We start from the raw sequence: 12,888 nt of genomic DNA, 5'->3' as shown, positions 1-12,888 counted from the left end.
CTTTTGCCCAATGTGGGGCTCAAACTCATGACTCTTAGGGCTGCCATATGTCTGAAAAATCCCAGACATTGCTGGGATTTGAGTTCCAAAAACGGCGTCCTGGTGGAATTTTCAACATCCATTGTAAATGTCCGTGAAAACCTGGCAATCCATGTTGTAAGTGGGTTTCTTTTGTGTTTTTTTTTTTGTTTCGGCCAAAAAAACAACAACAAAAAAAGCTTAACAACTTGGACACACACAAACCCTCACTTTTGTGATCAGATTTTTCACTTTCTGAAATACAGCAACTCTAACGACTCTGAGATTAAGAGTCTTATGCTCTACTAACTGTCCTATCCCTCCCAGCAGTGTGTTTTAAAGATGTTGCTTAACCCCGTGTTTGTAAACCACACTGGGTGCTTCCATTTTAAACAGAGTGTGTTTTATATTAAACAAACGGAGCGTTTGCTGGATCAGAGCAAACTCTACCTTAGTGAACAATATCAGTGGAGGGCAGTTGTAGTGGCAAAGCTGCATGCTCCGCTACCGGGGGGGCAGAGAGCAGGCGGGGGCGTGGCTGGCGCCCTCGGGGGGCGCAGCATGCTGCCCACAGGGGCGTGGCGCGCGTTCTGGGGGTGTGGCACACTGCCTGTGGGGGCGTGGCACGCAGGGGGGCACGCCGTGTGTCCGTGGGGGGGGGGTGCCGCCATGGCACCCAACTGCAATAGTGGTGCCGGGGGCAGTCTGCTCCCTCCACACCCCTGTTCCTCCGCCAGTGGGCAGTTGTCTTCAAGTCCTGCTTGCAGGCTTTCCAGAGGCACCCGGGTGACCACTGCGGGAAAGAGGAAGCTGGAGGAAGCAGCCCTTTCCTCTGTTTGGGGTGGGGTGGGGGCTCTTCTTGTAGCATTGTTCAGAACAGAACCTTCAGTGTAGAGTGCCAGTCTACCTCGGGATGTGTGTTAAATGTACCGTATTTTTCCGTGTACAAGACGCCCCCTGCTTTTGGGGACCCCAAATGTAGAAAATGTGCATATGCACTAACCGTGTATAAGATGCCCCCAGATTTTTAACCTTATTTTAAAGTAAATAAAAAACACCCTAGTATTATACACAGGAAAGTACGGTACTTTAAATGTACAGTGTGGCTTTTAATCAAGGGTTGTTGTTGTTTAAATAGTTGAAGTTCATTACAACAGCTTGAGGAACAGCAAACGGGGGTGATGTACCAGTGGGGCAGGGAACTGCATGGTATACAAGAAACAGATGAACATGGAGGGGGCTGTAGGGTCCCCGTTTGGCACCCACCCCATTGCTTGCCATTTTAAGTGGAGTGGGCATGCAATATCTTGCACTGAGGCTGCAGAATTTGGATGTCACCAGTGGTGGAGGAAGCCTCTCCGGCACCTGGGACTGGGCAGCATCCCATACAGACTGCGCACGCCCTCGGCCGCTCTACAGCTGGGGGGAGGCAGGGGCCATTTTGTCACCCCCCTCCCCGAGTGGCACCCAGGGCGGCTGCCCCCTCCACCCCCCACTTCATACGCCCCTGGATGTCACATAGTCCTGAACTCTGCTCGGCCTGTATCAAAACCCAGACACATGTACACATGCACACACTTAGAGAATAAGGAGCCTTTAATACAACCAGAGTAAGATCCAGCCAGTCTTTGGAATACAAGAAGGTGCTAGGTTTTCCCTAATTGCCTTTTCAGCAGATGATGGGGACGGAGCCTCTCTGAACGCAGCTTCCACTCTTTACTCGGTCTTTTTCTGGAAGGTATTCAAAAGGTTGGAGAAGAACTGGGTAGCCTGCTCCCTGATTTGTTCAGCAACAGGAGTCATCTGCTCTTGTGCCTGCTGCACGTAAGCCCTGTCAGAATGAATAAATGGACGAATAAAAGAATCAATAAGTGGATCAGGCCAAGGGCTTCCCTCCGATCCAGGCACCCCCCAAATTCGGCCCTCCAGATGTTTTGGGACTACAACTCCCATCATCCCTAGCTAACAGGACCAGTGGTCAGGGATGATGGGAGTTGTAGTCCCAAAACATCTGGAGGGCCGAGTTTGGGGGTGCCTGCTCTAATCCTATCCATTTCCAACAGTGATATGATGGACACTTTGGGGAAGCCAACAAGCAAGAGCATGAAGGCAAATGGCTCTCCCCTTTGTTTGGTAGTCCTCAGCAGCTGTTCTTTGGATAGACTGCCCCAGTGCATGGGGGTTCCATTCCTAGCCATATTGCCGATTACGAGTTAATTAATTACATATTTATGCAAGTGGTTAATGCCCAGACTGCTTCTAAGCAGTTCACAAAACGTAAGAACCAACTGCACAGTATGTACATGCAGTTTTCAGAATGCAATGCGTTCCTCAGGAAATCGTTCGTTAGGCAAGAGTTTGCATAACGACGACTTCCGTTATTTGCCATGGGAACATTTCTGATCCGTGATTTGTCCAATCTCTCTTCTCTCTCACTCCATGGCTTCATCCTGAAATGGCCGCAGCCAACCAGCAAAAAGAGAGACAAAGGACAAACTGATTTATCCCTTCTCTCTGCCTGTTCCCCTTCTTCATGCTTTCTGCCCGAAAATGCCTTCGACTGACCAGCAAAGCACAAAAAAGTAAGGAAGTGGGCAAACACCAGGTGTTCCGATATCTGAATCGGATGTTGTTTGGGCATAATTCTTTATGTTTGGAATTTGTAGATAAGGAGCATTCTGATAGTGGGACCTGTGTGCACTGTTAAAATACAGACTCATTTTTAAAGATTCGGTATAATTTAAATGCATGCTGAAACAATCCAACTGAAACATTAATATATAAACGGCCATAATTAACATGTGCAGTGAAACGATCCAATTAAAATGAAACTTCAATTAAAACAAGAGGCTCAGGCTGAGAGAACAAGGGAATGCCTGCATAAATGAGTGTCTTCGAAAGCCGGCAGCATGCCAATGAAGATGGAGCATCTCCTATATCAGCAGGGGGATTGCATTCCACAACACTGGTGCTATCAGGGGAAAAGCCAGTCTCTGTCTGATTCACCACCAGCCAATAACCATCAAGCCCTGGTAAAAGTCCTGTATATTCTGGCGTATAAGACTACTTTTTAATCCAGGAAAAGCTTCTCAAAAGTCGGGGGTCGTCTTATACGCCGGGTGGAGAATCTGCGGTCGAGTATATCTCAAACTCTATATTTTAACTGGAAAAGTTGGGGGTTGTCTTATACGCCCAGTCGTCTTATACACCGGAAAATACGGTAACAGGGTTCCATATGTAGATTTTGGTGCCTTTATTGGGCAAAGGGGGGGGGAGGCTGTATTTCAGGTTACCTGATCCAGAGGTTTTTTTTTAGGACTGTATAAAAAGGTCCTCACTCCATTTCGGTTGAAATGCGATTGGATCTGGTGCTGTTTCGTTCATATGAGTTTTCGATCCGCCTTTTTTTGCTTCGAATTGAAATAATGCCTCTTTTGTACAAGTTTTATTTTTAATGCTTCATCTCCTTACCTGACCATGCTCAATCGCTTTTCGTTCTGTCTGTCTTTCTGAATTGTTGGACTTTTAGTAAAGATACATTAATAAATAAATAAAAAAGATGTGGGTGGGGGAAGAAGCTCTTACAATGTCTGGGCCTTGAATTCTTCTAGCTTCTCTTGTGGCACGAGATCCTTTTTAAAGTACTCAGAGATGCTAGAAATGTAGCCCTGCACTTGCTGCACGACATCAGAAGCCGGGGCTGGAGCCTGTTCCGCTTGCCGCCTGACCACAGTCCCTGCAAGGACACACACAGGGAGACTCGTAAATAGGGGGCCACCCAACAGTACAAAGGGGAAAAGCCGTTAACCAGTACACCTTCTTAGTTCATAGGGAGCTGCCTCATACTGAATCAGACCAACTAGCTCAGTATCGCCTTCGCTGACTGTCAGTGACGCTCCAGGGGTTCCTCCCAGCCCTACCTGAATGACAGGAGCGAGCCAGCAGTAAATCCACACAGTGCATGTTGGAGTTAAAGCTTTATTTGCAAGAACAGGATCTGCAAAGACATGGCTGAGTAACAGGCCTAATGAACATAGGAACCCACCTCCTGGTAGTTTCGCCCCCATGAATCAGTTGCCGAAAGTAAACATCCCTGCCTCCCCACAATTGTCTAGGTCTCCTCCTCTCCAGGGTTCCCCCCCCCCAAAGCAATCAGAGACTAAGCCGGCATGCAGCCTGTCTTTGCTACTTCCACTTCATGTCTCTTCTGGTTCTAGGAGACCAGAGCTTGTCGCAGCAAGAGGGGGAGTCACCCACGACTCTTCAGCAGCCTGATTCATCTCTGCCTCTTGGCCTCTCTCCTCCAACTCTCCTGCTTCTGCCTCCGATTCTGGACTTCTGTATGCCACAGAATCTCCCAGCTCACTAAGCCCTGTTACCCCTTCAGTTTCCAGCACCTCCTCTTCCCAGTCTTCTCCACTGAGATCCAGCGCCGAGGGCCTTCTGTCGGTTCCCTCACTGCGAGAAGCAAAACTACAGGGAACCAGGCAGAGGGCCTTCTCGGTAGTGGCGCCCGCCCTGTGGAACACCCTCCCATCACAGGTCAGGGAAATAAACAACTACCTGACATTCAGAAAAAACCTGAAGGCAGCCCTTTTTAGGGAAGTTTTTAATGTTTGATATTTCTGTATTTGATTTCTGTTGGAAGCCGCCCAGAGTGGCTGGGGAAATCCAGCCAGATGGGCGGGGTACAAATAATAAATATTATTATTATTATTATTATTCTCCCTCTCCTCCCTCTCACCACTCATTGTCGTCCCACAACCACTCCCTGGGCTCTCGGAGATGCCCTTGGGGACTGAACCAGGGACCTTCTGCATGCAAGGCAAATGCTCTACCTAGAGAGCTTCAGCCCTGCTCCTCACGCATGCAGTACCCCCTCTCCTGGGTCCACACTGTGTCGTTCCAAGTTCATTGCCAATGACCCGTTTGCAAATTAAGTTCCACCTGGAAGCTCTCTTCGATTCCCTCACAGTTTGCAATGGAGAACGCTGCCAGCCCCCTTGCCCTACAGTACCTTCCATGCAGCAGACGCTGATCAACAGGATCGCGAGAGCAAACACCTTCATTTTGGCACACCTGGAGCACTCCTCTACTTTCTGGGGGGGAAAGGGAGGATGGGGAGAGGTTGTGAGAAAAGAGGAGAGGAGGCAAGACCAAGCCTTCCTTGCTCCACAGCAAATGCCGCGCACTCTACGGCTTGATTCGTACGCACTGTACCTTTAAAGCGCATTCAAAGCACACACACACACACCCTCAAAGAATTCTGGGCACTGTAGTTTGTTAAGGGAATTGCTGGGAATTCCGTGAGGGGTGAAGTCTCGAGCCCAGAATTCCTTGAGAGAAGAAGATGTGCTTGGAAGGCATTGTGTGTACACGGGCTACACTCACAGTGTACACCTGACACGTGGCTCCCCCCCCCAAAGTATCCTGGGAATTGTAGTTCGTTAAGAGTTACTGGGAACTGAAGCTCTGTGAGGGGTCAACTACAGTACCCAGAATTCTCTGGGGGGAAAGAATGTGCTAGAAAGCAGTGGTACTCAAAGGGATGGCCCACAAACCATTGGCAGTCCACAAGCTATCAGCTCAAAGGCCACGGAGACCCTCCAACAGCTCAGGTTGGGTAGGAAGCTTCAGAGACCAACTATGGTGCTAGTCCCTGGCACAATGAGGCTGGGGGGAAATGATGGCCCACCATATCAGATAGCTTGATAGAAGCATTGCTTTAAAGGTATAGTGCAGGGTTTTCCAAACTCGGGTCTCCAGCTGTTTTTGGACTACGATTCCCATCATCCCTGACCACTGGTCCTGCTAGCTAGGGATGATAGGAGTTGTAGTCCAAAAGCAGCTGGAGACCCAGATTTGGGAAACCCTGGTATAGACTTAGTTGACCAAGTGAATTCTCAGGTTTTTCGTGAGGCAGGTTGTTGTTTTTTTTGTTTGCTAAATACTTTACTGTTTTAAAAACAAAGAATATAGTAAATATGTGAACTTTGTGTACAATTTCCCCCCTCCCCCCCAAAAAAACACTTCACATTTTCTGCCCAACCGCATGGCACACTTAAAAAAAAACCCCAAAACTTTTCATGAGGACTAGAAACTATTGTATCCCTTCTTTTTGGGCAATAGAGAGCAGCCATTCTTGAAGGCTGCAGTGCCTGTGTTAGAGAGGAGACTGAACAGCTAAAGGTGGCAGAAAGTGGGGGGGGGGGACAAAAGGAGAAGGGGGCTGCAACCGTCTACCACCCAGACGTAATAAAAGTAATTTAGAAATCCCAAACTCAGAAAGGTGGCACAGGAGCTTTCTCAATGAAAAATTAAAATGTACGTTGGTGGTGTTGAATAATGAACAATAGAATTTCACTTCCCCCAGTTCAGGTGCTTACGCAACCAAGTTGGGACTAGGGTAGAGGGTTTTAGAGCTTTTTAAAAGGAAATTCACCAAAATCTAAACTTCCGACATGGGTTGCCATATATGCCTGGATTTTTCCTGGACATTTAAGCAATTTTCGCCTGGACACGTTTCTGATTGCCAATGTTCGGGAAATTCCGGAAGTATGGCAGCCCTCGCACTGGGGGTAATATCAGCAGGCTGGGGGAGCCCCCAAGGTTTGCAGAAATAAAGAAAACATTGTGGGGGGGGGGGAGCCTACAGGAAACACCAGTAGCAGCAGCTGAGGACTGAGAATGCCGACTGACTGTTGGGAGGGGAACGGAACCGGTTGATCCCAAGTCAGAGTACTTCATGCTACAACCCTTTGTTGCAGCCTAGTCTAGTAGCAGCCAAACAGCAATTGTCAGGGACAACCCCTCTGTTTCACATTTGTCACCAGCTTCCTTTTTGATTTTCCACTTTCTCATCCTTCTGCTGCTCCAACCTTGACACCTTCTTCCCCTCTTGAGAGCAGGCTAAAATTAAAACTGGGGCAGTGGCCCCCAGCACCGCAGCAGCACAGCGGGGCATAATTCTGACATCCATTGCACAATTGCCACACTTCAGACCCATATGAACACCCAGGAGAGTGTTTTTTTTTCACCCGCCCACTGAAATAACGAGTGCCCCCACACAACAAGGTTTCAACAGCAGGGCTTCTGGATTCAAGGGGAGCATTTCCAGATACACTTGAATTCGGCCGTAATCCATAAAAAAGTCAAGCTCTATTAACAGAAGCTCCACCGGTTGGATTTCTGCCTGTGTCACATAGCTGGTAAAGTTTCAGGATTTATGCCAGGGGGTAAAGTGACAACTCCATTGCTCCACCCCCACCCCAAACCCTTTCTTCTTAAATAAAGTAAGTAAATTCATTCTTACCCAAAAGATCAATTACAAGGAGCCAGTCAACATAGAAGTGATTGTTAGTTTGAGGTTGTAGGCTCTTATATAGGGCATCAAAAGACCAGCCTGTTTCACCCGATCTATTCTCCCTGTTGATTGGTGCTTTTGTCCTGTCCCGTCCCTCCTCCTCCCCTTCAACCTGCCACCACATTGACTGTCCCCTTTGGAAGTGCAATGTGCAATTTCTGCAACTGCTAACTAAGGCAATTCCCATATCAACAGCTCCGGGGTCTAAGGGTTAAGTACACACAGAGGCCCACACTCACTTCAGTGATAACATTTAGCGTGGGCAAGGGAATCGTGGCCATATCAGAGTTACCGTAATGCAGAATGCAAGCCCTGACTTGAGGCAAGCGCCCTCATATAAACCTTTTGGTGCAGTCACATCTAGAGTAACGTGCGCAGTTTTGGCTTCCTCCTTTTTCATGATCCTGGCCTACCTTACAAGGCCGTTGTGTAGGGATGATAAGAACAGAGGAAGAGCCTGGCTGCAGTGGACTGGATCAGGCCAAAAGGTGAACAATTGGTATTCAGAAAAGTTACTGTCTAATAGCCATAAACATCCATGAATTTTTGTAACCCCATTGTACAGTCAGGGAGTAACAAGAGTTTTAACTATGTGCTTCATTTTGTCTCTCCGTTCCTTAATCTTCCAACTTTCAGCTCCATTGCATGATTCTGAGTTCTAGTATTACACAAGAAGGAGAAAAACTACCCAGGCCCCGTGTGCACCAAACATTTAAAGGAGTATTCAAGGAGTATTTAAACGTTAAAAAGTCACGTCTTTTCCCCCAAAGAATCCTGGGAACTTTAGATTGCAAAAATGCACAGAGAGTTATTAGGAGACCCCCCTCACAATGCTACAGTTCCCAGAGTTTCTCCTGAAGAGGGATTATTAAACCACTCTGGAACAGTAGCTCTGAGAGAGGAGCAGGGATCTCTGAAAAACTCCCAGCATCCTTAGCAAACTGCAGACAGTTCCCAGCATTCCTTGGTGGTGGTGGGGGGGGAAGCCATGCTTGTTTAAAGTAATACAATACTGCTTTAAATGTAAAGTGCAGATGGAGCCTGGCCTCACTTTGATTCCCCCTCAATAATGTTATACACCTTTTCGAAGCTAAAAATCCCCAAACCCAAATGTTGTCATCATTCCTCACAGAGGAGTGGCTCCAACCCCTGAACATTTTGGCTGTGCTTTTCTGGGCCTTTTTAAAATAAATAAATAAATAAATAAATTGAGATTGGGCGACCAAAACTGAACAAAGTGTTTTGTGTACATAGTAAGTTTGTCACATGACAGATAAAAATGATGCTTCAATAACTTTCCTAAGGTTACAGACTTAAAAATAAATGGTCCTGACAATAGAAACAAATTCTGCATCTTTCCTCTCAACTCCCCCCCCCTTCATTTCCATGCCAGGAAAAGTTTTATCTTGCTGAATTTGCCAACTGTGATTGCTGTTAAAGGCATGGGAGCTTTGCTGGGGGTGGGAAGGTGGCAACCCTAGACTCTCCTGCAGCTGAACTGGAGCAAGCTCTGCTAAACAATTCTTTGTTTCAATGTTGTCATGTTAGAATCTTCCTCTCTTATCAGTTGCCAACTGATGAAGGGGGAAAGGGGCCTAGCCTGCTCTTGTGCATTTTAAAATAAAGTGACTCTCCAGAAATCAACAGGGGGGAGTTGTTTTCCCCTTCACCTGCACAGAGGATGAGATGGTTGGGCAGTGTTCTCAAAGTGACTAGCATGAGTTTGGCCAAACTGCGGGAGGCAGTGGAAGATAGGCGTGCCTGGCGTGCTCTGGTCCATGGGGGTCACAAAGAGTCGGACACGACTGAACAACAACATTTAAGGCACTATGATGCCACTTTTAACAGTCATCGCTTCCCCCAAAGAATCCTGGGAGCTGCAGTTTGTGAAGGGGGCTACGAGTTATAAGGAGACCCCCTAGTCCCTCTCAGAGTTAGCTACCATTCCCAGAGTTCCCAGGGAACTGTCGCTCTGTAACAAACCTACATTTCCCATGATCCTTTGCAGGATGGCGTGACTGTTAAAAGTGGCATAAGAATGTTTTAAATGCATGCTGTGGATGTGACCATTGGCTGCCCACATTTGGAGACCGAGCTGCTGCAAAAGGCAGAGGTCCTTGCAAAAGAATGTGGCGACCCTCCCTAAAGGTCTTGTCAGCTCACATGAGGCTGGCCAGGGTTTAATGGCTGGGAGGTGAAGGACAGAGTTTGGCTCTAATCTTATCACTGGACATTAACCTCCAACATGTCAGGTTGACTAATAGGGGCAGATGTGGAAGTAGACAAAAGGGGGAAAGCAGTGTCAGCAGAAAAGGAAGCCGGGAGTCCAGGACGTGTAGAGAGGTCCTTAAGAAACTTGACAGACCTGGTCTGTGAGGGAAACCTGTGAGGCAAACAACTCCCTCCCTATCAAAAGGCAGACGGCAACAACCGAAATCCAGATCTTTGGTGTCTTTCCCTTTGACCTCACATGGAATGTGCAACCGTAGTTTTGCTTGGAGTTGCAAATAAAGGTTTTATGGAGGAATGGTTTAAGCCAGTGGTTCTTAAGCTCTCTCCTCCCCCCCCCCCCGGGCCACACTTTCGGAATAAGAATTAGCTCGTGCCACACGGATTTTTTTTTATTGGTAAGAAATATGTTGGGAAACAAAAAGAAACAACAACTAGCAGTGCTTGACTTATAACACAGAACACAAACTACCTTAATAATAGGATCGTGGGACAGCCAGAAAGTATGAAACAATGCAGCTACATTGTGTACCTTAAGTATGTATACAAACTCGGTGAGAGGTGCGAGCTTGCAGTTGAACTTGATGCTCTTGCCCTCATTTTGAAATTTCATTTCCATTTCCTGCAAACAAAAACAATTATTTTGATACTACTGTATGTTGTTGTTGTTGTCGTTCAGTCGTGTCCGACTCTTCGTGACCCCATGGACCAGAGCACGCCAGGCACCCCTATCCTCCACTGCCTCCCGCAGTTTGGCCAAACTCATGCTAGGAGCTTCGAGAACACTGTCCAACCATCTCGCCCTCTGTCGTCCCCTTCTCCTTGTGCCCTCCATCTTTCCCAACATCGGGGTCTTTTCCAAGGAGTCTTCTCTTCTCACGAGGTGGCCAAAGTACTGGAGCCTCAACTTCAGGATCTGCCCTTCCAGTGAGCACTCAGGGCTGATTTCTTTAAGGATGGATAAGTTTGATCTTTTTGCAGTCCATGGGACTCTCAAGAGTCTCCTCCAGCACCATAATTCAAAAGCAATACTACTGTATACTGCGTTGAAATGTTTAAATGTTTCTTTGCTTGTCCTTGAACCTTCCCACCACCTCTCCTGCCACACCAGTGTGGCACACCAAACCCTTTGAGAACCACAGGTTTAAGTAATTTGATGTTTGCAAAGCCGGCTAAGGGCCCACCCACACCTCAGTTTAAGATGGGCTGTGAATCCTGAGTGCCTCCCTTAATTCCCCCTCATTCTTGCAGCGTTTTCCTCCAGCTACTGCTGCCCTAGACTTTTCTCCTCTTCAAGTCCAGAGATTTCCCTTTGCAATGGACGTGGCTTTCCTGTTCGGATTTTCAGGATACAGGGAACCTCTGGGTTTTTGCAGGAGTGGTTCACAATCCACGTTAGGCCCCAAGACTCAGGCAGGCTTGGGGAATAATACACGACTCTCAAACTGGCACAGCCTTTGTGCTTGCTTCTGTACTCTTTCATCTTGGTCAACTTGTGTACGTTTGCAAAACAAGCGAATTTTCAAAACCAGTTCCTCTTCTACTTGGGGGCGGGGGGGGGGGGAAGCTGCCCACTTAAGAGAGGAGGGAGAGGGAGGGGGGAAGCATGGCTAGCACTGCAAGAAAGGCTGGGACCCAGAGGAAGGCCGTGCAACAGGAGACCACAGAAGAGAAGATATTACTTCTTTATTTTTTTAATAACTTTTTTCAGTAACTTTTTCCTCTCTCTCTCTCTCTCTCTCTCTTTTTTAAAAAAAATTGATTGATTGTGTCCCCGGCTTCATTGAAAAAAATCTGGTAACCTTAGCTTGGCTATCTGTGTGTGAAAGAAAGAGGAAACAAACAGGAGACATCAGCGCATAACTATGAAAATTATTAAACACATCAGGATTTCAACTCTCCCCCCTGCAGAAGGGCTCCTAGGCCTTCAACACCTGATGATCATCAGCACCTTCCATCTCGAACTCTACGATCGTCAGGTGAGGCCCAGTTGGCACTGACCTGTGACAGGGCCTTTTCAGTGATGGCTCCCCATTTGTGCAATGCCTCCCCTACTGAGGCGCGCCTGTCTCCATCACTATTAATTACCAGGAGGAATATGACAGCATTCCTGTTAACCCAGGTTTTTGGTTAAATAATACTGTCCCTGTTTTTAATTGATGAACCTGTTTGCATGATCCAAATATTCTTATTAGCGTAAACAAGAGGGTAACGAACCTGAATCAAGTGGGTGGGTGGGGGAGGAAGGAATGAGGGAGAAGAGGGGGGAGGGAACCGTTTTTGCTTCATCCCCAGCATCGAAAATTCTAGGAAATTGTGCATTACAAACCATTGGCTTGGCAGGCATCGGGGCTATTGTACATAAACATGGTGGGCACATTCGGCCTGCTTCTTCCGTCACCACTGCACATCATGTCCCCCTGTGTTTGAAGAGTCGCTGTGTGCTCTTCAGTCCAAAGGCTCAGTTAAGCAATCATCACCCCCGCAGTATTTGACAAAAATAAAATAAATAGATCACCCTCGTCCAAGCTGAAATAATTGGAAAGCATTTTTTTGACAGCTCCAGGGTGCTCCAGGAAAGAAGTCTTAGTTTATTTTGGGGGAGAAAACACAGAAAAACCACACAATATTGAACATCCACACAATATTGAACATCCTAATCCCGAGCAAAATATTAACGTCAACGAAACAGAATCAGCCATCAAAAAACAGACATAAAAAATAATGCACAGGTGAAGGTGGCTCCCAGAAAAAAGGGAATTAAAATAATAAAGGAGATGGAGCTACTCCCGTAAGGAAAGGTTGCTTTCTTTGGAACTTGTTTAGTGAAAAGGTGAGCAGGAGGTGGCATGGAATAATAGAACTGTAGAGTTGGAAGGGACCCCAAGGGTCATCTAGTCCAACCCCCTGCAATGCTTGAACCACCACCAGCCTTCTGGTTAACAGCCAGGTGCACTGACCCATTGCGCCACAAGATTGAAGTTTATAAAATTTACGCCTGGCATGGAGAAAGTGGATAGCGAAAAGCTTCTCTCTCTCTCTCTCTCTCCTTACATAACACTAGACCTTGCGGACGTCCAGTGAAAGTGAATGTTGAAAAATGCAGGGCGGAATCACGCAGCACATAGTTAAACTATTGGAATTTGCTCCCGGGGGAGGCAGTGATGGGCACCAACGAAGAAGGCTTTAAAAGAAGATCGGGCAAAATGATGGAGGCGGCTATTGATGGCTGCTAAGCCTTGGTGGCTCTGTGGTCGGAGGCAGATGCTTCTGAATCC

At 47.2% G+C, this 12,888-nt stretch overlaps 1 protein-coding gene across 1 annotated transcript; it reads right to left on the bottom strand.

Moving 5' to 3' along the window:
• Positions 1 to 1,596: 1,596 nt before the first annotated feature.
• On the bottom strand, positions 1,597 to 7,455 carry APOA2 (apolipoprotein A2). Its single transcript, XM_033136094.1, has 4 exons — positions 7,331 to 7,455; positions 5,036 to 5,117; positions 3,604 to 3,754; positions 1,597 to 1,849 (listed from the first exon to the last, which is right to left on the bottom strand). The coding sequence occupies exons 2-4, from the start codon at positions 5,085 to 5,087 to the stop codon at positions 1,735 to 1,737; spliced, it is 318 nt and encodes a 105-aa protein (XP_032991985.1). The 5' UTR covers positions 5,088 to 5,117; positions 7,331 to 7,455; the 3' UTR covers positions 1,597 to 1,734.
• Between the last annotated feature and the right edge of the window lie 5,433 nt (positions 7,456 to 12,888).

Source organism: Lacerta agilis, chromosome 17 (assembly GCF_009819535.1).
Source record: "Lacerta agilis isolate rLacAgi1 chromosome 17, rLacAgi1.pri, whole genome shotgun sequence".
NCBI classification, from domain to species: Eukaryota; Metazoa; Chordata; class Lepidosauria; order Squamata; family Lacertidae; genus Lacerta; species Lacerta agilis.
Note: the sequence above shows the minus strand (reverse complement) of the source record. Positions and strands in the feature narration are given on the sequence as shown.